The sequence below is a fragment of the Columba livia genome, chromosome 4, assembly GCF_036013475.1.
Source record: "Columba livia isolate bColLiv1 breed racing homer chromosome 4, bColLiv1.pat.W.v2, whole genome shotgun sequence".
Lineage (NCBI taxonomy): Eukaryota > Metazoa > Chordata > Aves > Columbiformes > Columbidae > Columba > Columba livia.
In genome coordinates, this window is record NC_088605.1 from 13,364,676 (window position 1) to 13,390,319 (window position 25,644).

General features: G+C 36.8%; 1 protein-coding gene across 17 annotated transcripts in view; it reads left to right on the forward strand.

Annotated features, from left to right (window-relative positions):
- JAKMIP1 (janus kinase and microtubule interacting protein 1) overlaps window positions 1-25,644 on the forward strand; it is a 148,558-nt gene that overhangs the window by 65,597 nt on the left and 57,317 nt on the right. For 16 of the 17 annotated variants that reach the window (XM_065060482.1, XM_065060478.1, XM_065060479.1 and 13 more), the window contains 3 exons: window positions 5,892-6,160; window positions 11,516-12,010; window positions 25,090-25,299. In XM_065060482.1, the coding sequence (XP_064916554.1) occupies window positions 6,032-6,160; window positions 11,516-12,010; window positions 25,090-25,299 (834 nt within the window). In that variant the 5' untranslated portion in view covers window positions 5,892-6,031. Of the gene's footprint in view, window positions 1-5,891; window positions 6,161-10,837; window positions 10,860-11,515; window positions 12,011-25,089; window positions 25,300-25,644 lie in introns of those variants that run through there. The other variant, XM_065060487.1, reaches the window with a different exon arrangement.

Below are 25,644 nucleotides of genomic sequence, written 5' to 3' on the forward strand. Positions count from 1 at the left end.
CAATTGTCTGTAATAATAGTCCATTTGCAGTTATATTTTTGTAGTGGTCCTTCAGTTGCCCTCCAAAATGATCAATGAAATCAGAGACTTGTTCCTTTAAATCCTTGTGGTGGGTTGACCCTGCCTGGACATTGTGTGCCCTTCAAAGCTGCTCTGTCACTCCCCTCCTCAGCTGGACACAATAACTTGTGACTATTTAAGTTAAGGGTGGGCTGCTTAGGTTCTTTGGCTAGAATGAGGCCATTAATGTACTGGATGCCATCCAATGGGCTACAGCAGTATCAATGAAAAGTAATTATTCAGTGTTACATGGCTGTCTGTAGTAGGTACACATAGGTTTGAGGGTGTGTACAGGTTTTTTTTAATTTTGTGGTATGCAGTGACTTGGAAATTTATTTTAGTTGTGTGTGTTTTAACAGATGCATACATGACAGAGGCAACCAATTAATTGAAGTGAAAGTGAACACATTGGTGAAATTCATTCTGAAACTTGCCACACTATAATTCTGATAACTGCCCCGTGAGGATCTGGAAGGCAGTGATTTGTGATGGGATGTTAAAACATGGATACTGGTTCCTGGGGGCAGTGCAAACTTTCTGAAAGACTGTGGAGATACAGGATCTCAGCAGATCACTTTCCTGAGGTACCATTGGAAAAGATGGTGGAAACAATTACTGTCCTTGGCAGAAGAGCTACCTGACTTTTACAAATACTCTGCTCATTCACAAAGTATTACTTGCTATGGAACCTTCTGAGTGAGGTGTCATAAAAGCGTAAGTCATGGTACACTGGAATCTCTACAAAGCAAAGAAGTTAACTCTGTTCAAATGTGGTCAACAGGATTGTGTTGCTATGAGCTCTTTCTGCAAAACTACAGTTGAAAATACTTAAAGCTTCCTGGTAGTTGCTTTCCACATAATTGAGATGTATTAGGCATATTGTTATTAAAGCAAGAATGGCTCAGAACTGTAACTTGTGAATCTGGAAAAATGAAAATGGAGCTAGTAGTTAACAATAAATATGGTTTTGTTTTTATTCACTAAAAAAATCACAAGTGACATAAGTGTTGCACTGTAGAGAAACTCTCAATTTCCCTAAGTGGGATAGGATTTAAAATAATTCTCAAAGGCTCTACTGTTTTAGAAATTGATCTATTTCTGTAGGTAGCTAATGAATGAGTATCTAAAATGTGACTAGTCTACAATACACCTAGAAAATGTATCTGATGATTTGTATTTGTATTTCTGGGCTGGGAAAAGTATTATTTTACATCCTGCAGAGGTTTTGCTTTTATCCATTCAGTCACATTTTATCACATAGAACTGAGAACTGAAGCAAGAAATGTAGGTCATCTGAACCTTGTAAGAAATGCGCCTTGGGCATTGGGAGCTATGAACATTGTCTTTCCCACACAGCTACTGGTTGATTATGACTGGTTTAAAAACTAGAACATAGGTGAACTGGCAGTTACTTCTGAAGTAAACATTGTGCCTGTGCCCACTGCATTAACTCAGGTGCTAGAGTAATCAAATTTATTTTAAACTTCTCAAGTATTCAGGATTGTGCCATACTAAGAATGTACTTAAATCTCATGTTTACAAGTATAGTAAGAGTTGAGGGTAGCCTATAGTAGGCTGGCTCTGCAGTAAGGGGGGTGTGTGTGTGTGCTTTGCTTGGTGTTTCAGCTGAGATGACTCGTTAAAAACTTCACTTTCCTAAAATCCTGTTGAAGCCAAATAACACTGTTCAAGTCTGAATCAAGACTGGAGTGATGAATTTTGGATGACACCATTTAGTAAATTTTTCTTGTTACTGTATTATTTAACCATATTTATTACTTGAGTTTGACTGTACTCAGTATTCCTGTGGATTACTGTTTATTACTGTTAGATTCACTCTCTAAAGGTATAACTCTCCAATTATTCTCATGTATTAAGTACAGAATCATGTTAAAAGAATTGCATTTATTTAAATGGAATTATTTTTCACCAGAAGCTATTAAGTTCCTTCTCTTCTTACTCTTCAATAATAAAAATTCTTAGATGCTACACTTTCACATTTTTTGCAGTAATTGTTTTTCTTTTTCTACTGCTGTGTTTTATTGGTATTTAAGATCTAGATGCATCAGAGAGCAATTCATGAATTCTATGCCTTTCTCACTAAAATCAGGGAAGAGATTGAGACAGTGAGAAAGTACATTCTTTAAATCTGTAAAGCAAATAGAAGAGAAACTGAAAGTTATGATTGGAACATTGTTCAGCTGATTGGTTTTCCAGGTACCTTAGAAATTTAATGGATTTCCCAAAAGGTCTGACACAAATAGAATAATAATTTGTTAATCTTGTTAAATGTTTTGATCTCTCACATGTCAATCCCTCAAACAGCTGAACAGTTGATTCAAATCCACTGAAGTTTATTTCTTTTGCTGTTGTTTATCTTGAATTACAAGTGCCCCTATACCTATCAAGTAAAGTGAGACATTTGGTGTGTTCCAGAGACTGCTGAAAAGGTGACTTGTGATTTGGAATCCATTACTCTTTTCTATCCTTTCTTTCTCTCTCCTTTTTTTTTTTTTTTTTGTGAAATATGCAATATATTCAGATGATCCTAAGGTTTACAATAAGTGCATTGAACTCGCTGTGCAGGAAGTGGCTATTTTTATTCATGGAGTGATTGTGGAACTGTATTGTGGTGTGGTGGCTTCATGAACTTGCCTCTCAACTGACAACTGGTGAATTGATAAACAGTTGGTTGAAACTTCTGAATCAGTAAAGTCAAATTTTGTCAGAATAGAATATTTTTTCCTTTTTTTTCTCACTGTATTTACAAGTATGTGGGTGTGGTGGTGGGTGGGTGTGGTGTCGTGTTTTTTTGTCTGTTTTGTTTGTTTGTTTCTTTGTTTATCCTGACCTTTCTCCAAACAGTACAAGTGGGCACTCAGCTAGAGGGGAATCTAGGCACTCACTCATTCTAACCCTTCCATTTGGGAATCAAGATGCATGCTCTTCTGTTGTGGACCTTGTGTGTCTGGGCTTTGCACCTCCCTGAGTATATAAAGAAGATTTGTGTTGCCATAGTTACTGCTTTTGAAAAAGATAGGCTCGAAGATGTATCTATGGAATGGTGAAAATGGAAATATTTTTATGCCAACCAACACAAGTTGATGGGTTGTTTGGTTTGGGTGTGATATGTCTTTTATTTTTTTAATACCTGTAGAAGAAGAAGGTGAATTTCTTCATGTTCTTAGTCTAAACTTTTATTTTAACTGAAGGGTACAATTTTTAATGGTTGCGAGCTACAGGAAAAAGATAGGAATATCAAAACATTGTTATCTACTTTAAAAAAATTATATTTAGAGCCCAACGTTTTTGAAGGTAGACAACAGTGTTATTCTGGTACCTTACCATAGGACCTGATTTGTTAAAGGGTTTGTGTGATGGTGACTCTGGGGTAGAATGTGAAATCCGCATTCATTGAGAGTTTTACAAGACCAGGACTTCAGAGATGGGCCATCCGCTGAAGTGCAGAAATATAAGTTAACATGTTCATGTGGAGTGGTCTAGTATCTTCATAATATGCTTGGAAACATGGTACGGTCAGGAGAAATTGTTGTTGCTGAACAAAATATATGTGGTAATTTCAAAACACTCCACATTCCAAATCTCTTTTTTGGTTCTTTGGATGTCATGTATATCCACATCAAGCACAGTTACCTCACTTTTTTGTTTGACTGATGGAGAAGCAAACTTGTCTATAACTTCAATGTTCTTTTTTCCAAACTGTAATTGAGATGGGGGGGCTTCTAATAAGGATAAAATTAAAGTAACCAGGTCAGTGAGGGATGTTCTTTGTTTCCTTAACTTAGTTCAACATCTACTGAATTAAATCGTATATAATCTGGCTGCATTAGGAATTTTATTTTAGTAAGAATTTCATTAATAATTCTTTGATAGTATGTGAATATCTCAGACAGTCTTTGAGATAAGGAACAACTAATTTCCCCTTCCACTGTAAATGTTGTGGAATTATTATAGATCAGATTTTCACATCTATGTTATATTAGGTTTTCTTTACAAATTGACCAGGGAAATAACAGTAGCAACTGATTTTAAATTATTTTTTTCCATGCAGCTAAGGATTTTGGATGAAAACCTTGATTAAATAGTCTTTAGTTTTAGTCTATAGCATCATAGAAAACCCACAGAAAAACAGCATTAAGTTCATTTTATAAGAACAACAGTTCCTCAAGTTTCCTCTGTGCACTAAAGAGTTCTTTGTCTCAAGTTACTGTAAGAATATTGTTAATTTATTTTTCTCGAGTCAACTATTATGTGTAAAATCACAATAGCACTAGTGTTTATTTGTTCTGTAAGGCAGGTTTGATACATAAATAAAATTAAAATTTAACTCAATTTCCTCTTTGATCATAAGTTATATATTTAAAATGCTCACTATAATGAATTTAAAGAATAGATTAAATTTTATTGCATAGGGTAAGTTGTCAGATTATTAAGTTTGGAAGGAAAGACGTGATATTACAAAGCAAATAAATTATTTCACTTATGTTACTTAGCAAACAATTGATATAGTTGGTCTTTTTTCGGTTATTTTTTATAAATGGCAAAACTCCATGGAAATATTGTCAAACAGACAGAGGATACTTGGTGTCCTGAGTTCTATGCACATTTCATCTGATTTGACTTGTCAATTTGAACAAGATATTTATCTCCTTGGTTTCTCTTTACTAGTCCTTAAAGAGAAGAATAAAATTTATGTATATAATTGAACTCACCAAATGGTGTTTGTCTCTACATACCTGAGGTGTTGTTAACCCTTTAGAAAGTATGTGCTAAAGAATGCATGTGATTTTTCATTCCAATACAATTTCTAAAATAGCTCCCAGGCAGAAATGCGCTGGAAAGAGCAACTTACTGCTTGAAGGCAATTTGGTAGCAATTTTCTTGGAAAGACAATACTCCAGAAATGTAGTTCAATATTAAAGTAGGAACCCCTCTGCTTTGGCAATTTAATGATGGGTATTTAAAATTAGTAGAAGGTGTGGGTTTTGAAACTACTTCAGCATTGATAACGTTTGTTGCTCAGTTTGTTCTTGTGGAGCGCCAGGTTATTATTAGAGGAGAGCAGACGAGGAAAAGAGCCTCAGATTAAGCTTCTGTAACTACTCATGAAGCAAACTAATTGTGGGATTTCCTAATTATTGGAATTAAGGTTCTTTGTATGCTATTGATATTCTCTTTGAATATTACATAAACCTGATTTAAATAATTGAATACTTTTTAAGCTTAGAGGCATGCTGGGAAATGAAAATGAAGTTAAATACCTTCACGTTTTCATTAGGGCAGTTCAAACAGGATTAACCCTGAACATAAGCAGTTTATATGTAAGATACTTTTAAGAAATCGTTTTGAAATATTTTTCCAGATTTGTGATACCATTTCGGTATATCATGATGCTGTGAGAACCGATGGTAATTATAAATTATACAATTATGAGTTATGCACTTCTCACCTTAATGCATCAGTTATTTTTCCTACTACAGGAAATAAACTATTGCCAGTGAAACACCACCAGCCTCAGTTAATTTATGGTTGTCCCTGTGCCTCTTGGGAATCCTGAGCATTATCCAGCTCAGCTCTCAAGTACGAGAGCTGTTTATATGCTATATTTATCATAACTGTGAGGACATCACATTACAGTGGAAAGGTGATGAAACATTGTGTTACTTCTTTTCTGATCTATTTCTTCCAAAGTCTAGTACAGTATACAATATAGTACTTATTATTATGAAGTTCAGAGTGCTTTAAAACGGATGTTTGATTCTGCTCAATACTGCAGCCTAATTCTATTGCTACTACTTTGTTTCTTCCAGGACGTGAGAGACTGTTCCCACGATGGCAGAGACTTGTGTGAAAGATTTTGTTGATCACTGCACGGCTCTTAAGTGCTAAAAGCAAAAGGCACTAGCTCAGTGTGGAGCAAAAAAAATTATTCTAAACTTCAAAAGTAATTATGTCAAAGAAAAGTCGTGCCAAGGGAGAGAAGTCCGACATGGAGATTGAAGCCTTGCAAGCTGCTAATGAGGAGCTACGAACTAAACTAACCAACATCCAGATAGAATTTCAGCAAGAAAAAAACAAGGTATTTGTCTGGCTATGGTTTGTGATCATTCTTCTTAACAGTAGCACTGTTAGAATGCAGGCTGCAACATACTGGTTTCTCTGAAATAAAATTTTATGTAAGAGACATCCAAGGTTTCATCCATGTTTTCCCAGTTCACTTTGTTTAATTTGTTGTTGAGCCCTTTAAATAACATTGTTTCCTTCCATGCTTATTCAGTACTTAATCGAAAATCGGTATGTTTGCAATTCTTTGAATATGCATCATTGTGGATCTTGCTGGTGGTGTTTTGGGCCTCTGGTGTACAAGTAGCTGGATTCATTTATGTTACCTAAGGGATGAAGCAAAAGTTGTGGTCCTGCCTTAGTTCCCTTGTACTACCTCTTGTTTTGGGAGCACTGGTTTGATAGGTTTGGGCAACCTGTTGATGTAGCATGTCCTCCTGAGATTGTAGGTTTGCTACCATCTATGGAGAGGCTGGAGAAGGATATGCATGAACTGAACATGAGCTCACGTACTGCCCTCTCTCTGCTAGTAGAAATGTTTGGTTGGAAGAAATCCAAAATTTGAGTATCAAGTAACAAGTAGCAAAAGCATTTGACTAAAGTACAAAAAGTGTGCTTATTTCAACGTAAATGGAGACCGGCATCACTCTAACTGAACCTTAAAGTCTGGCGCAATGAGCACAAGAAGCTGCAGTGAATGAGCAGGGTCAGAGTCAAGAAAATGTGAATCAGCTCTATGCTGAGATCTGTGAGTATTTAAGAGCAAGTGTTAGAAAGTACCCACTCCTACCGAGATGGTTAGCAAACATTAGAATATAGTCTATTTTGTGATATTTTGTTCTTCACAGCAGATGTTACAGTGTTTGCTGTTACTATTGCACCGTCTTCACTGAGTTCTGCTATTGCTGTTAAATATCTATATTCTGCTTCTGACTGTACATTTAAGAGTTGAGATCACAACGCATTTAGGAGTTAGGATAAATGAGATATTCCAACTCAGTTGCCACTGTATGATCTCACAACTTTATAGATTGTTTTTGTAAGTCTTTTCCCAGATTTCCTTCTCTTTTTTTGAGCTTTGATGTCAGATGTTGAATCTGTGTGTAAAAGTCTTTCCTTGTAAACTGAAAAATCTATTTTCAATATATGAAATAAAAAAAAAAAAAAAGAGCATATCATACTGTCAAAACAGCTTTATTTACTGGGGATTAAAAAGGTCATATGGAAAAGAGTTATGGCCAGTATGTATGGAAGAACTCTAAATACAGCTGTTGATCAGAGAATCCAGGCATACTGAATATAGATATAAATGAGTGTTATTCCTGTCTGCTATTTATGGAATTAGAAAGGAGCTGGTTAACTTACTGAACTATAAAGAGTGTACTGAATAGCAAGGAGGCACTGGGGTATTGTAAGTGGGAATGAAATATGTCAAACCTCTTGGAGTATGGAGTTGGCTGAAGTATTGGCAAAACCGTATATAGTTACTCCTGCCACTACTGGCTGGGACTAAAAGGAAGCACATCCCTTTGGCTGGGTAGTTTCCTGGCAGCAGTTGAAGGGCATTTGATTCAGTTGTTCTCTATGCTTGATACATAAATGTAAATGATCAATACTTAACAAAATCACTAAAACTAGAGAATTCTGGACATTTGTCAAATATTGGACAGTAAATAACTGTTATTAAGAATAAATATGGCATTGTTACTTCAATCAGAATTCAAAATTATTAAATAAGTGAATGTGCTAGACATGATAGTGCAATTTCTAACCCAGTTAAAACAGATAATGGAGAGGAGTGAGACATCAGCAGATAGGTATTAAGCAGTTATCATTAATTTGGAAGAATCAACAAGAAATTATGATAAGTAAACTTTTCAGATGGTATGTTGGAAGAGGGTGACAGAAAACACAGTGGAAGAGAGCCTAAAAAAGTCTGATGCTACAATGGGATCTGGAAAATTCTACTCAGAACTGTAGTAGGGTCTTTAAAATTAATGTATCTTACCAAATTATATATCTAAACTATTTGAATCTGGAATAAAAAGGCAATCATTGGAGTCTTCAGAAGTTTCGAGGGGATCCAAATATAGCACAAGGAAAAGAGATAAGTTTCATATACTCAAATATGAACAGAAACACATTTCTTGCGATCCTTTGATATTGTCACATAATTTTGAGAGTTTAAGTTAAGATTATCAGAAGTGCGAACACTTGAGGCAAGAAAGATTGCAGGAGTAACAAGAAAGACCTTGAGAATTAGGATGCATCCTTTTTTACTGGGTCATGAGGAGTGATAGGCAGCATAAAAATTTAGTGGGTTTAGAAGGATTCTTATTTTTCTTGTTTACCTTGCTCTTTGCTGAAGCTTTGTAAGTAAAATGTCTAGTGATGTGTGATAAAATTCAGTTACTTTGAGTGGTTTAGTATGTGTTCTCAGACAGCAAAAATGCTTGTAGATGTTGCCTTCTCTCAATTCGGTGAAACACCAAAAAAAAATTAAACAAGTATGTGATTTTGTGTAGGAAGTCACATTCATTAATGTGTTGTATTTAAAACTGCTTTTAAGTTGCATGCTTTATGTACAATATAACTAATTTTAAATTACTGTAGTTCTGGACGTATATTAACCTTGTTCATAGATGCAGTTATACAGTTTGTTTTCCTGTGTCATTGTTACTAGGTTTCATTACTCCGTTTCATCTCAATTTTCTTTTCTACTTTTCAATTTCTTTTCTTCTACTTCTAAGGAAGTAACTAATAGATTTATATGAATATCAAGCGTTGGTTCATATGCAAATTTGTTATCTCATCTACTTGTGATACTAAGTAGGTGAATAGGTGGCTTAGCTTTGTGAAAGCATTGTGAAGTGGTTTGGGTTGGAAGTGACCTTTAAAGGTCGTCTAGTCCAACCCCCATGCTATGGACATGGATGGGAGAGTCTTAGACTGTCCTATGGAATTAGGTACCCTAGGGCAAGCTCTGAAAATTGATGCTGTCCATTATAGGCTTTGAACTAAGTACCATCCCACCAGGAGAAATAATACATAGATATCTCCAGCAGATAATTTCCAATAGCCAGACTTAACGTTTTGGGAGAAAAATAAATAAATAAACCACTCAATTTTTCTTCATGAAGATATGTTATCTGAATCATTGTGGAATAGAGGAACAGCATCTCTGTAATAAAATCTGCTTCTGATAATGTCTGATTCAGAGCTGTTACTTTTCCACAGCTGTAATGTAATGTTAGGACTCTCTCAGCTGGTGTTTAGTCTTCAGTGTATCTAGATTACTTTAATGAAAATGAAGATATGTTTCCTTTCTGTTTTTATGTTGTTTTTTGGGGTTTTTGTTGTCTTTGTTGTTGTTTTTTCCTTTTGTTTTTGTTTTTGTTTGTTTTGTTTTTTAATCTAGGATAATTTTGAGTTGGTTGATTCTCAAAATTACTGTGGAAATTAACAGGATCATAAGATCTTCTGCACAGGGCAAGTCTGCTGTCCCTGATGCCTGAAGACTTCTGGTGAAGTTCTGACTCTGGGAATCCTACTGTCAGTGCTGTGGGTTTGATGAGTAACATATCAGTCTCATTTTATGGTCACTCTTAGGTAGTAAACTTAGATTCATTGGATTAGTTACATCTGAGGCATTTGAGTTAAGATGCCCCATTTTTACTAAAGCAAACCCACCAAAGTACCTGTTGAGAACCAACCTGTTTTCAATAAAATAATGAAGGTTTCCAGAACTTTTCTGAACTAGTATTATTGCTTTTAATCAACTTTTTTTATTTTTTCTTCTTTTGACTGTAGAATCCAGAAACATGCAAGAAAAAATTGTTTGAATTATACCTTCTTGGTTATTGATAGTCTGAGTATTAAGAGAGATGTCCCATTCTTTCTGCATTGTGAGGCAAGTTGCAGTTCTGGCTTAGTTTAGCATAAATTAAATGTGTTTTATGACTACAGCTTTGTATAGCACAGATGCAAGCAGTCTATGAATATTGTGACAGTGATTAATGTCCTGCTGCTCAGTAACCTCCTTTTAGCATAAAGCATTGTTTAGTTTGTATGTTTGTATTGTCACACAAAGCTAAAACACAAGTCTTTTAAACCTCTGCTCTGACTTTGCTTTACATGAGAAGTACAAGTGTAGAGCCTGTATCTTCACAGTCTCAGTGACAGGGATAGTAGAAATGTATTACTGACATGATGCATGACGAAATGCAGTTTTTTTCCTTTTTTTTTTTTTCTTCTAAGTTAACATCTAATCCCACTTGGAAAAGGCATCACTTTCCATGCAGCACGCTGAGCATCATTTTATAATGAGGTTTCATCACAGTGGGTATTACTATAATAGGCTATGAGACCTTTCCCCTACTCCCCCCACAACTGCTAGAGTCACTGGCCTATATTTTCTGAAGTGTCTGCCGACTGTGAATAGCCTCAGTTTTGGGGTGTCCCGTCTGAAGCCCCTTCACTTGATTTTTCAGAATACCAATTCTTTTGGCTTATCTAATAAAGACTTTCCCACTGAAGTGACTAAGAAATTAAGAAATAAAAATCAATGTATTTTTTTTCCCTTCCTCCTCCGCTTTAATTTGGCTTTTATTCCCCATGTTCCTACTGATAAGAATGCTCTTTTGTTGATAGGATCTCTTCTCTCTCTTCCTTCTAGGCAAGAGCCTTTCTCATCTGATTAACAGGAAGTACCTCAGGTCAAGTAGTGGGTTTGGGTGTAGTAATTTGGGACTCAAATCCCAAAGGCAGTATGTGTGTAAATTAGGTAAATTAATCTATGTCTGTCTGAGCATCCCATCTATGAAACAATAATAGTCCTGCTTAGCTACAGAAGGTTATTGTGGGAATGAATTAATTGTATGTATGTGAAGATCTACATTGCTATGGGCATCCATGAAGTCTGGTCCTGCAAATGGTACAAGGTTTTCTAGCATTTCCTTCCCAGCATAAACAGAAACTCTTTTTTTCTTTGATTTCTTTTCCATCTGCTTGTAGGGCACAGTAGAGGGATTATGGTTGGGATGTAGTAGTAGTAGTAGAGTAGTCTGGGATGGTTGGTGGAGGAGATAAGGAGAGAACTAGATTGGAGGCTTCTCAGTTTTATTTTATTGCCTAAAACTGTGAGAACTTGTCGCCAATACCGCATGTCCATAGCAGATTCCTGCACACACACACAGCCTTTTTCTGTCCCTGGTTCTCTAGTTGTGTACTGGAGAGAGAAGCATCAGATATGTGACCTTTGCTTTTGAATATCCAGGATGAGGTTTTAAATAATGATTTAGAAAAAATTCCCTTGAAGACTTTTAAAACTGTGGTAGCACTTGTTAATTTATATTCTATATTGATGTTCCAGGTGGGTAAACTGAGAGAGAAAATCCAAGAGGTTAAGCAAGAAAGGGAACAGGAGCAGCACAAGCACACTGCTTATGTTTCTGAACTGAAAGCCAAGCTCCATGAGGAGAAAATGAAAGAACTTCAGAGCGTCAGAGAGCTACTGATCCGGCAGCACGAGCAGGAGGTAGCGAGAATGGTGAAAATAAAAGATGGAGAAATCCAGCGTTTGCAGTCAACAGTCAATGTCCTGCGGGACGGGGCGGCTGACAAAGTGAAGACGGCGCTGCTGAGTGAAGCGAAGGAGGAGGCTCGCAAGGCATTCGATGGTGAACGGATGAAGTTGCAACAGGAGATCTTGGAGCTGAAATCTGGCAAAAAGCAGCTTGAAGAAGCTTTGAACAACATTATGCAGGCAGATAAAATGAAGGCTGCTGACCTGCGCACAGCTTATCAGTCCCATCAGGATGAGATTAATAGAATAAAGCGGGAATGTGAGAGAGAGATCCGCAGACTGGTAAGTTCATTAAGTAAAGTGTGCTTACTTCATAGCAGGTATTAGTATATTGCTGTATGCACCCATAAATATCGAACTATTCTTTTGCAGTGACGTCTCTCATCAGTGCTGGTTGCTGCAGTAGGCTGCTCTTTGCACTTCCTCCTCCTTACAGCGTAGATGAACCTTGGCTCCATGTTTAACCCAACCAAATCCAAAGCTTTATGTCACACCAAATAGAATGTGAATGAACCAAGACTTTCCAGGATTAATTTTTTCCACAGATCAAAGAAATAGACTTTCCCACTTAGTCAATGGTATTTCCTTACAAATTCCTGTTGATGAAAACAGTCAGGCATTGCTCATTTGGCAATGTAAGAACACCTTTGTGGGATGGAAAAATTAACTTTTCAGGGAGATTTTATATTTTTATTGGAGGAATCAATTGTGCTGAAACAAGACAACGTCTATGCTTCTTCTGCATCATTATCTAGGTCATCTGATTTAGAACATTGTTGCCCTTTTTTATTTTTAATTTCTGTGCTTTTTTCTATTGCAGCAGCAAAGTTAGGGCCTAGGACTGCAGGCTTTTTTCACGCTTCACAAAGCCTAGCACTTCAGCACAGATGGCAAACTATGCTGTCAGTATAAAATTGAAAACCAGGCAGTATTTCCCAACAGTGGGTGCCCCAAATATTTCAAATTATGCGGCTTTGTAAAATGTAAAGAATCTAAGATGGGCTGTTCACAGTAATACATTTAAAGAGTTCATCATCAAATGACACTTCTGTTTGATTACCGTGATATTTTATATGGATATGTATATATATGATTTTTAGTCTGTCTAAACTAGCAGTATCATAGTTATGCAAATAAAATCTAAAATTATAGTGAGCTTAATATTTATCTCATATCAAGAAGAACAGACTTTAAACGGAATGAAACATCACTTTTCTTAAGAAAAATATTTTATCAGTTTGTGTTTATACTGGTAGATCCTCTTACTTCTTGTATTCCTTTGGAAAAAATGATGGTGATGGCAAGCTGCAGATGTGTAATATCTGTTTAATGGTGGTGATCTTCTGTCTGAGACAGTGACAGTTTTTAATACAGCTAGTTAATATTTATGCTTTAAATAAACTGGAATTGATCAAGTCTCAGGGATATAATTTCCTTGATTAAACACCACTGCAAAAACTGACGACATGAGATTTCAATAAACATAGTTTCTTTCATATTTTGTTCCATATTATAAATGTAGAATTTTAAAGTCCTGACTACAAAGTGCAGTTAATTTTTAAAAGTGTTAAAGAGGAGACAAGGTTGCTATGTTGTGGCTTGTATTTTACTAGAGAATAGTTTCTAATTAAATTTAACTTTCTTGATCCCGATAAATGGTGAGGTGAGGCATCCTAAATTGTTCCAGTAAACACACCTGTGTCACGTCTTTGGTTGATATTGTAAAGGAATCACTTTCCTCTTTCAAGAGTGGATTCTTTCAGCCTGCTGCGATACAAATAATTCAGTAAGCATTATAATTGTAGCCTTACTGGTCCTCCATTACTCCATACATCTAAAAAGGTGACTGTATTTGAAGAGTGTGTAGATAACTTCTGTTTCCTATGCCCAGGCCCAGAGGAAGCCTGGGGACAGTCTAGTGGGCTTTGGCTGGAAGTGTTCATGCCTTCCCCCTCAGAAAGAGTACATAGGAAAAATATCAGGAGCCTTGTGTTACCTTGCAGCGTTGTGACTCCTTTCAGATAAAAAATTTCATTTTTTTCATTAAATTGTATGGGTTGTCTTTATGAAAGAGAGGTGTTTCTTTTAGGAATTCATAGCAATCTAGGCAGCTGTTATTGCATAGGGCACTCTTTAAATCTGGGGCAAGGTAAAAAATACAGCAGAGTTCCTAGATGCTGCTCTGGGAGTCTAAGTGGGATTATGGAATCAAATCATCAGGATATTTCCCTCTCTCCTCTTCTCCCCATTTTAATTAGTGTGAGGGATGCTTGCCTTCAATTTCAGATTAACTGTATTGGCTGCGGATTTGGGGTTCTTCGTTGTTTTGGTTCCTACCCTTGTGGTGCGAAATAGCAAGGATGTGGCAGGTAGTGCTATTAGCACAGTTCTCTAGCCAAGCTTCAAATACTGCACTTTTTTTGTATGTCTGTGTTTTATGGCATTATTAAGAAATCACATATTTGGTATTAATGTTATAAATGGGCTGGCCACACTGTAACTCAAATTCAGATAGAGTAATTCAGGCTGCAGTGTCTGATTGTCTTGTCAGGCTTGGCTGATTTATTTTGCATCTTAGACCACAGGTTGATGGCAGATTAAAAAAAAAATCAACATTTTTACCATTGATTATAATACCCATCACTAATTTGAGTAAAATATTGCATTTTTTGGCTTGCTGTCAAGAAAAAAGTAGTAAGTAAGAAAAAAAGCAAAATCCATTATCCATGAATATATGGTTACATTTACATTGTGTGCATAAACAGCCATGGTTATATTGTACAAATGTCAGTATTTTAAAAATATGATTAATCAGTTTTGAGATTGCCTTCACAGTTTTGAGATGAGCCATAAAAAATACCCAGTAAGCCTCAACACAAACAAAATTGTATAGTGAAGTTCCTAGTGCCTAGTAAGGGAAAATAAAACAGCTATTTGGCAAAAGAATATACAGTTCCTGTAATGAACTTTAATATTACAGCGCTATAAATGTTTTCACTAATTTAAGGGATGCCTGTGGACATGGATTCTACCCCCCAAAAAAAGAAAAAACAAACTTGCTGTACATATGCATCAGCACAATGTGTGTGTCGGCAACAGGGAAATGGAGAGTAAGAATAGCCAGTAACAAACTGGAGAGACAAATTAAGCAGATGCTTTGAAAGTAAAGAGACAACTTTGAGAATATGATAAGAAAGCAAGAACAGCTACTATGCAGTTTTATTCAGACAAAGTTTTCTGACTAGTTGAGTCTTAACAGTTGTGTTGTTCTACCAATGTAGTATGAAAACTATGCTGATACAAATGCAGATACTTACAAACAGAAATCACGTAACACCCTCCCCCAGAAAATAGAAAAAAAAAAAAAGAAGAGAAAAAAATGGAAATAGCAAATTGAAAAATAATTTGCATGAATAATCTGCCTGAAGAAGAAATGTTAAAGTCTGTTTTTATGGATCATTTTTTTTTTCAAAAAAGGAATATAGAAAATCATACTTTTTTTGTTTATGGAGCTTCAATATAAACAGCCCTGAAGCATAGAGTCAGCTGAGGACTGCGTAGGTGAACATGTCTATACCTAAATAACTCTGTATCAACAGACTTTTAATGGCATTCTTGGAAGCAGTATGGCTCACTTCCTTCTGAGGTCCGAGCTGGTACAAGTTAAATTTTATACACATCTGATTAATGCTGAAGAGAATTTGAGTTTATTGAGTTGTGTTTACGAAGTAGCTTAAAAAGCAGAATTGTACTACAAGGACATTTCATGTTTAAATCTAAATATAAAATAGTACACAAAATAAAAGTTTATTTCAGCCATTTTTTCTTTGAACTCAAGCTTGACATTTAACTGACTTATTTGGTTTTAAAATCAGGTTTAAAGTTAGTTTTCAGTGGTAAGTAAAATTTCTCTGATTTGTTTCAAGTTGCTGAAGTAGCACGTTCAAATTGTTGGTGAGTTTTGGCAACAGACCAACCTTATTCTATTATCAGCACAGTTGTGAAAGAGAACATAAATATTGAGTATATCTTATTATTTAGAGGTTACATTAGTTCAGGGACGCTCTTTAAGAAGGCACTTACTTTGCAAGGCACATTTCTCTAAGTACTCTCTTTGCACAGATAAGAACAATAGACACTTTATGCTGCTTGCCATGGAAAATATATGCACAATACAGTCATTAAAAGGATATTGAATTATCTCATCACTGATTTACTGATTTATGGTATTGAATGAGAAGGAAACTCAATGTTGATTTTGTCAGACACTGTTAATATAAACATAATATTTAAACTTTGGAATAAACAAGTGACACTTGCATCTTGTATTTTGGAGTGTAGGTTTTTAGTAAATATTATTTCCTCTATTGGAAATGTCTTTAACATCAGACTTTTCACCTGTTTTACAGATAAATACCATTTGAATGTGTTAGACTCTTTTCATACGTGGCCTTCCTAAATATACCTAAAGAGCCTGAATTGAAATGAATAGATATTTCACGTGAATGTAAAATAGTCCCAGTTGTCTTAAGCGCAAAATCAATGTAAAAGATTCCACTGATCTTATTAGGTGCACAATCAGATTCATGTTTGAGAGGGCACACAGTACACTAGATAAATTAAATTTGCTTGTTTCAATTGTATTTTCAAATAACCTCATAAAAATGTCTAAAGAGTAATGTGACATTACTGCAGCTCCATTGCAAGGAAAAAATCCTTTTGCCATTAATAAAATCAAAGTAAAATAAATTGTTTCAGGATTGATTTTCAGAAGTTCCTGATCAGCCATGATTTTTTAAGAGAGATGCACTATTTAAGTGTCCTTTGTCTCCTTAGACCAAATTATCTAGATGCATAAATTAAAAACCCCTTCCAGAGTAGAGCCCTTCTTCTCTTTGGTATTTCCCATATATAATGCAGTATCTGGAAGAATATAATTCAAAGTAATAGATAAAGCAGTTTTTAAAGGCCAAAATCAAGGCAGTTTCACAGAAACTTCTATTCAACAGAAAAACCCTCTTATTGAATAAGTTTATGTACCGTTTATATAGTAATTTTTTAAATATTATTGTTGTTGTTTCAGTTTTGTGTCTGTATGTAACACTACCTCATAATTTAAGCAAAGGCTTCTGAAAGACTAAGGATAACATCTTTTCAGAATTAAGAACTACATTATTCCAGTTGAGGACTGACACAAATTTCATAGCATCATGGCATCATAGAATAGTTTGGGTTGGAAGGGACCTGAAAGATCATCTAGTTCCAACCTACCCTGCCATGGGCAGAAACATCTTCCACTAGACCAGGTTGCTCAGAGCTCCATTCAGCTTGGCCTTGAACACTTCCAGGGATGGGAACTCAAGTCCTTCGTAAGCTAGTGTTTTCTAGGCTTCTACAGCTCTTACTGTGTTTTTCTGTCTGTGAGTCCTTACTGTAATACTTAGCATTGGCATTCTATACATGGAGTATCATACAATCATGGAAAGGTAAGGTGAGTGTCCTCTTGAGATTGTCTGGTCCAATGTCATGCTTGAAGTAGGGCTGCCTTGAAAGTTGGATCAGGTTGCTCTGGGCTTCCTCGAGTCAAATTTGAAAATCTCTAAAGATGGAGATCCACAATCTCTGACAATCTGCCTCAGTGCTTACTGCATCTCTGAGAAACGTCTGCCTTGTTCATCCCTGTATCCCCCTTTAGATAGCTGAGGAGGTACCTGCAATTGTAATGCATCCCATGGTCTACTCTGTCTGGCTGAGAAAGCCCAGCTCCCTCATCAATTTCTTCAGTTCCATCTGCTGCAGCCCCATTGTGGTCTTCCTGGACTTCGTCCAGTTTTATGGTATTTGTACCAGTTTGTCAATACCTGGTTTCATGCGGGGGAGCCCAAAAGTGGCTTCACTGCTCCTGTTGTGGTTTCACAAGTGCTTAGTAAAAAGTGAAATCTCTTCTCTGTCCTTCTGGCTACACTCCTCCTGAATTTTCCCTCTATCAAGTTAACTTCAATCATTGCAAGCTCCCACCACTGACTCATATCCAGCTTGCCCTCCAGGACACCAAAGTCTTTTTCTTTCTTTTTTGCTTTGTTTTTCTTTCTCTCTGTTGCAGAACTGTCAACTTCAATTTGCATCCAGTCTTTTCAGTTGCAGGACTTTAATGTCTCTCAGGGGCAGGATGTGGTATTTGTTTTAGGCAAACTTTATGAGGGTTTTTTGGCTCATTTCTCCAACATGTCAGGGTTCCTCTGTATGGTGTTCCTGTTCTCTAGTGCAGTAACAGCTCCCCAGAATTTGGCGTCATCCACAAATTTGAGGATGGTGCATTCTTTTTTTTAATCTGGGCAGTTGATGACATTTTAAAGTATGTTATTCCCTTCCGTTTTTAGGGGATAAAATTTAGAGGACCCTTTCATTTAGACGACCTTCTATCTTGCTAGAGATTCAGCAATTATTTTTCAGTAAAAAATGAAAAATAGTAGCAACAGAAGTTTAATACTCTACCAAACCCCATAATTACATCCTTTGCAGTGTCGGCTACTATTTTCCAACACTTCATATTCTCCTGCATTCCCATTGCTAGGATTTTGCCCTTTTAATGCAGTGAAAATAATATCTTTAGGGTACATTCAGTAGTGGGGGCAATGCAGAGACCTTTGTCTCTCTGAAAAAGTTCTAGACCAGAGAGATGGCTGTTGGCAGGGGCACTCCATGAGCCTCTGCTGCCCTGAGAAGGACGGAGCCTGGCTTTTCTCACTTTGTGCAGTGGTATGAGTTTTGATACCCAACCAAAATCTTAAATTTTGAGACTGGAAAGCTGAGCTTTAATCATCCCAGTGTGTGCAGTCAAGCATGGTTGGGTAGAGCCTGTTGTTGCATGCTTCTGATCAGCCGCTTAAACCCGCCTGTATTTCACACACACAGCTGCTGATATCAAATTGTAGGCTGCTGCTCTGGATTTTCCATCTGTTTGAGACGTGTGTTTCAGTTACATTCCAAGGCTGAGCTGATCTTCCGTAAAAACCCCTTCCACCACCTCCAACATTTTAGGACTGCAAATAATACTTCACTTTTGGTCCCCTGAAGATTTATGCTTGTCCCCTCAGGAGCTAAGAGGGCAGCATTCCACTCAGGCCTTTTAAAATTATTTTTAATTTTTTTTTTTTCCTGAATCAGGCAGATTTAATGAAACCCTTTTATAGTGCAGGCTCAGCATTTTGTGTTTATTCTTAGTGTTTTCTAAGGACTGTATTATGGTAGGTCACAAATCTGACTTTTATATATCCTTACAAATTATGGAACAGTATTAAAAATCCACAGAAGTTATGTAGGGTGTGACACCTGGCCAAAAATTTCCTTAAATTTGTATTAATTAGTCCTCCTATGTTTTCCATCTTTTTGACCATGAGTTCATTATAACTCTGTAAATGAACACTTGTAACACGCCTCAGGAGAGATGCAGTAGCAGAGGTTGCAGTCAGCTACAATAATGCAAAGTACTTTTGGGAAAGATGTAAGAAATCTCCCATCAGTAAGTTCTGGAATTGTCCGTCCATATGGTGTTTCTTGTGAAATTTATGAGATTTACAGACTTGAAAAAAAAAAAATATGTGGGAAAAGCTCCTGAAAGAAAATATTAACTGTTGGTTTAGAAAAACTACACATGAAATTAATAAGTCTTGTCTGTCTGTGTCTGTGACCCTTCTCCACTGGATGGCTAGCAGCTTTTCTCCTTCCTCTAAGGTTCCTAAATAAGCAGCAAACATTTATTTAAATAGATGGCCACGTCTGGTGTAGACAATGCTGTGCACAATGCAGGAATATTTTAATTCCTCCCTCCAGCTGGGCTTTCAGCTTGGGGTATTGTTGTTAGGTCTTAGTGTTCCTTTATAAAGGTAAAAGGTGTTAATTCCATTAAGTTCTATATTTTATCTGTTTATTTAAGTAGCATCTCATTTATTTATTTTGTCCTAGTAACTAACAATCCTTCTGTCCAGATAGCCCTATTTTCAGTGACAAGTGTTTAGTATAAAGATTAATTCAATTTCTTCTGGAGAAGAGCACTGTAGAATTTTTTTTTTTTGGCATTTGGCTAGGAGATGACTTTGACAAGGATGGGTAAAGAGGAAGGTCTTACACTTGGCAATGCAGCAGCTGGCTTTTTCCACTTTGAAAACTGAGTATGTCACTGCCTTGATGGATCAAGCTTTTAATTCCCTGGGAATTTCTCTTTCAACTTTGTGAGAGGCTAAAGTTCCGCCAAAGGTCTCTGACTTTGTTTCGCTGTAGCTATTGAAGTGTGAGGTAATTAGCAGGGGGTACTTTTTCCAATGGCTGACTTGTTTCTCTTTTGTATTTGGTAAATACTATTAAAACACCTCTTTCTGCTAGTTTCTATTAGGTGTTAGGAGGCAGTTAGGCACTAGCTTTTTAGGAATCTGTGTAACTTTGACACAGGCTATAAATACTAACTCTTCATTGATGTAATGCAACTAATAGCTGTGTTCAGCACCTGAAGTTTGACGGCACAAAACCCATTAATTAAGAAATGATACTTCAGAAAGCTGTAATTTTAACCAAGAGCTCCAGAGTTGCTTCTGCAAGGTGATTTCTCAGTAATTTCCCTCTGCAGCTGCTCGTGGATGTTCTTATTTTCTTTAAAATCCTTGAGGGTATTTCTGCTACTTTTCTTCTCAAAGCGTGTAATTGAAAATGTGTTCTAACCTCATGTTGCTCCACAGCCTTCTTATCACAGATTTTTTGCACTGAATTGTACCACACTTAATTGCATAAAGAAAAATGTGGGTATTGTAAATGCTTTTAAATATATGCAAAACAGAATGTGAGAGTTCGTGTGACCCTGATTATTGTGTAGCTGCAAAAATTGGGCAAATTAGTTTTAAACTGAGAACAAACTTGAAACCAAAGCAACCAATAGGAAGGAATTTATGGAATAATGTATTTGATTTAACATAATACCCACGAGCCCAATGCGTGGCTTGGGATCTCACTGTGCTAAGTGTGTTGGAAGAAAAGGGGGTCTCTACCCCTTGTATCTTAGTGAGAGATCTCAAGTGAATAGTAGTACCAGGGAGAAATACATAAAAGCAGTGGTAGGAGATTAATGCAGTCAGATTTCAGTTGCCATATGCTGCTTGTCCCAGCTACATTGTGCCACAGGTGCAGAAACCTGTGGCAGGTCCTGCACCGCTTTCCCTGGACCACGAGACGTTGAGGAGCACAATGGAAAGGCATCTGCTTGCTTGGAATCAGGTCAGGAATCATCAGGTGAGGACTTGTCTGTCCAGGTTTATTAGCTCAGTGCTGGCCTTGACCTACCTGCACCGCTCCCAGTAGATAAATCCCAGGGATCTGTGAGCTTAGGTATCCTATTTGATGACCAGAGAGTAGATGGTGATCTAAGCAGTGCAATTGCATCATTTCCTTTTCTATTTTAGAGGTGTCACAGAAGGGGAGAAATATAAGAGGAATTTGAGAAAGGTCAGTCAGATAACTAAATAGATGTTTGTGGAATGTCCCTTCAAGTAGGAACAATGGCATGGGAGAAAACAAGAAAATGCATGACTGCCTATGTGACAAACTGATACTGGGGAGGGGACATAGCATCCTAATATTAGATAAAAAATGAATGGACTCCAATTAGTCTGTGGACACCTTTGTTAGTGAAAGTGGTTTTTGTTGTTGTTTAATGCAGTGAAAAGAAAAACAGTTTAGAGAATCCAGAGGTTAACAGCAGCATTCACACTGGATGGTGAGCAGGCAGGACTGCATTTCGGGTCGGTTAGGAGGGTGTTGCAATGACTAAAGCATGATATAGGGACTTAGGTAAAAGTCTACCTATGTGTATGGATTTCAGAGCTGATATGCAAAAAGAGTCTTTAGATGTAACCAAATTGCACCTGGGAGAGAACAGGATTAAAGATAACTATTTTATGTATTTAAGTGATGAGTAGTTTAGGAATGGCTCCCTAGTGATGTAAAACAGACATTAAAAATCATGAAAAAGAAAGGAATGCTATGCATGGTAAAGTAACAAATTCTGGATCCTGTCTGGTGAATGAATATTGTAGTAATAGAATACAGGGTTAACCCTTTAAACTTGAGAGGTCATGAGGGGAGCACTAATTGTTATTTCGATTAATTCCATGAAAGCCAAGGATGCTCAGCTTGCCTACAGTAGTCATAAATGCCAGTTGGATAATATCCAAAAATATGGGTGTATATATAATATGTGTTATGAACATATATGTGTACACTGTGTTTGTTTGTGTACGTACATATGTAGACATATACATATCACAGAGAGAGGGAGCAAAACCTTTATGAGAAAATCAAACTTACACAGGTGGAAAAGTTGACAAGTTTTGAAGAATATAGCTTCTCTAATCTGATGAAGGGCTTCTGTACCTAAAACCTTGTTTCTTTTCATCTCTGTCACTTGGTCTAATAAAAAATATTCCTTCTCTTTTAGACCATGTGGATTTCTAAACAATCTTGGCTATGACAGTGCTGCTTCCACAACATGTATTTGATCAAAGTAGCAAGCAGCACGGAACCCAGATTAATCCATTTTGATTTTCATTTACCTAATGGAAGATACTCCTCACTAAAATGAAGACTCTAATACGTGGTCTAATTACCTAAAGCTGTTTTCCTTTATGCTGCCAACATTTTTTTTTCTTTGTGTAAAGCAAGAATACAAGAAAAAAGTATTCTTTTGAGGCAAAAATACAAGAAAAAAGTAGTTCTCCAGTGGTACAGAACTGGCATGGAGACTTAGCGTGGGCTTTTACAACTAGAAAATATAAGACAAAGCTAAGCTAAAGTCTTTTGGGAGTGATTGACCTTACTTCTGTAACTGTTAGCTTATGTTCAGTTTAAACCTAGACCATATCTCTCCTTTTTCCTAATCTTGCACCTCTTCTTTGTTTGCCCCTTGACCTGCCATCTCTCCCATGTGGAACTGAGGGATGTTGCATCCCTGTAAAATATTTCTCTTCCTCTTTCCCACCTCTCCCCCTGTCCCCCTTCCCCAAGCCCCCCTGACATAATTTGTGCTCTCTCTCTGTTAAGAAAACAGACATGGAAGATGAACAAGTTTGCTCTGTAGCATGCAGGGTCAGGCATTGGGGGAAATTTGTGAAAACTGAGGCATTGACTGAGTTGATGCAGTTACATTAGAGAAATCAAAGGCGTAGCTGTCACCTTGAGGAAATTAAGGTGAATTGTCTCATGCCCCAGACTAGTTTGTGCTTTTAACAAAATAAATGCTATTGCAATACTATGTGCATTTGTATACGTGTGTGTTTGTGTGCTTACATGAGGAAGAGATTTTCTAGTGCATGCCAGTAATAAGCACAAAATAAAAAAAGTGTGTAGGCATTCCTATTCTTATTCTCAATTATTATCAACGTTTCGAAGATTTTTCTATTTCACTGAAACATGAGGTGTTTCTTATTTCTGAAAGTTTCACCACATGTAGATTTTATGGTAGAAAAACAAAACAAAACACAGTAGCAGGAAGAGCAGAGGGGAATTCTGCCTTCTTTCCTGCCTTCCCCTAACCCCCACCCCAAAGCCGTGCTCTTTCACGGAATTTCTTTGTCACAAGTCTGAGCTTATGTGCTTTGATCAATGGAAGTTTGTGTGAAGGGTGACATGGGTGTGATTTTACTGGTCACACCTGTTTTAAACGATCTGTTCTGCTGTAGTTAAGCAAGCAGCAGTCCGTAAGAAGAGTGTTGCTTTCTTTTTAGTTCCAACTTAAACCCCCATATCATTCCATTTACCCTTTAAGTTGTTAGAGTATCAAGAGTATGAAATATGCTATTTATTGGGTGACTAAAATCAAAGCTACCTGTGTAACCTTGGTTCTTCCTTGTTAAATATGTGTCTTGCATGGCCAAATCTCTATCTCAATTACTTAGATGTTCAGTGTGAACACCTGTGTAATTGAAAGTAAAACTCTCCACAGTATTTAGTTACATGACATGTTTTCCTCCCAAGAGGTCCCTGATAGATCAGTGTTCATGACAGATCGCATTCAGTGAATGAGGCAGCTGCTTAATTTTTGTCATTGCTGTTCACTGCACAGTCCCTCTGAAACCCTGCATGTTGCAAATTCTTCCACTGATAAAAACTGTGTTATTTTCCTGCAAGTCCTTTTTGGCATACTGGAAAGCCTCACAAATCTCAATTTATGGACTGTGAAGAATTACATCTATTTACTGGACTAGGAATTGGGACCCAGCAACCTTCCCAAATCAGGAAAGAAACTTCTGTCAGAACAAATCTTCTTCAGTACCAGTTTGGACTTAAAAGTAGTCTAAACCAGTTTATTTACTTCAAATCTGACCTTTTTGTTGCCAATTATGACTTGACTTGGTTCAGCCAGGCCATCTCCTACCACTCAGATTCTGTACATAAACTGATTTCATGTGCTTTGCAGACTGTGAAAACAGTAAAGCAATAATCCTGGAGAAGCAAACTGTATCCAATCATGTAATCTGATTGTGTTAATCCTGTACATCACTCAGACTTAACTTTAAGTTACTTCTTAACATCGATGCTGCGAGGGACAAATCCTATGAGAGCTGCAATAGATCACTAGCACTATGGTTTGTTTTGTATCAAGGTGTACAAACAATGCAGTTCAATAATCACAGATGCTGTTTAAGAACTGTTTCTTTGTATCCTTATTCTAATGCTCTGTGTGCATATGCTTTTTTCCTTCTAAACAATGACTAGTCCTCATTTGAATCTTATAATAAGGGCACATAAAATACATAGCTATGCTTAAGATTTTAAATTTAAATGCATGTATGTGTATATGTTACTGATTTTTAAAGGCCTGTGAAGAGATTTACCACACGTGATTTTCACTAATAAAGTGGCAGTCAACATGGGGCAAATGTGTATGGCTCAAGCTTTAAAACAAAGTCTAGGTGAGTTTTAAAAGGTGTGTTTTGCTTATCTTCTACTGGCCCTGTGTTTCTTCCCTGAAACATAGTGAAGAGAGATTTTTCTTCTGCTTATAGAAGTGTGTATACTCAGATGAAGTGGATGATTTCAGTGGCTATGTATTCTGTTTCAGTGTATGTTTGCATCTATTTTTGTTTGTCTCTTGAGTTGAGACTGCACTGAGGAATCTCATGATCAAGTGAAGGCTGAATCTTTTTTAAGGGGAGGGGAAAAGGCTTCAGAGGAGGATAGATCATCTTTTTAGCCACCACAGTTTGGGTACTGGTATAATTCTGAGAGAAACAGAACTTTGTTTTGGCAAGTTTTGGATATGCATGCAGTGAACACTTGGAGATGTTACAGAAAATACCTGCTTTATTTTTTTCCAGATGGATGAGATAAAAGGCAAAGACAGAGTGATTTTGGCTCTGGAGAAAGACCTTGGTGTCCAGGCAGGCCATACACAGAAACTGCTCCTTCAGAAAGAGGCTTTGGATGAGCAGCTTGTCCAAGTGAAGGAGGCAGAGCGATACCACAGCAGTCCTAAGAGGGAGCTTCCTGCGGGAGTGGGGGACATCACCGAACTGATGGGAAGCCCGGTAAGAAAGTCGTGTTTTCTTCAATGTTCAACATGGTAATTGCTGCTTGGGTGTTCACATTGTTTTTGTAGTTACTTTTAAAATACTAGAAGGACTAATCTGTGCTAAATGGCCATGCATTGCACTGTGCCATTTCACTGGTGACTTAGAAACTCCTTGGATCTCTTGAATTTCAAAGAATGTTGAAAAATATCTGGATATAGAACTTTTAGAATTTACATTGTGAACTTCAGCTGTGAACCCCATTATTTTCTTAGCTATTTCTTTCATAACTTTAGGAATTATTTTAAACAATGGCAAATACATACTATACTTTTCAAAAACTGCCATATGATTTTAATGTCT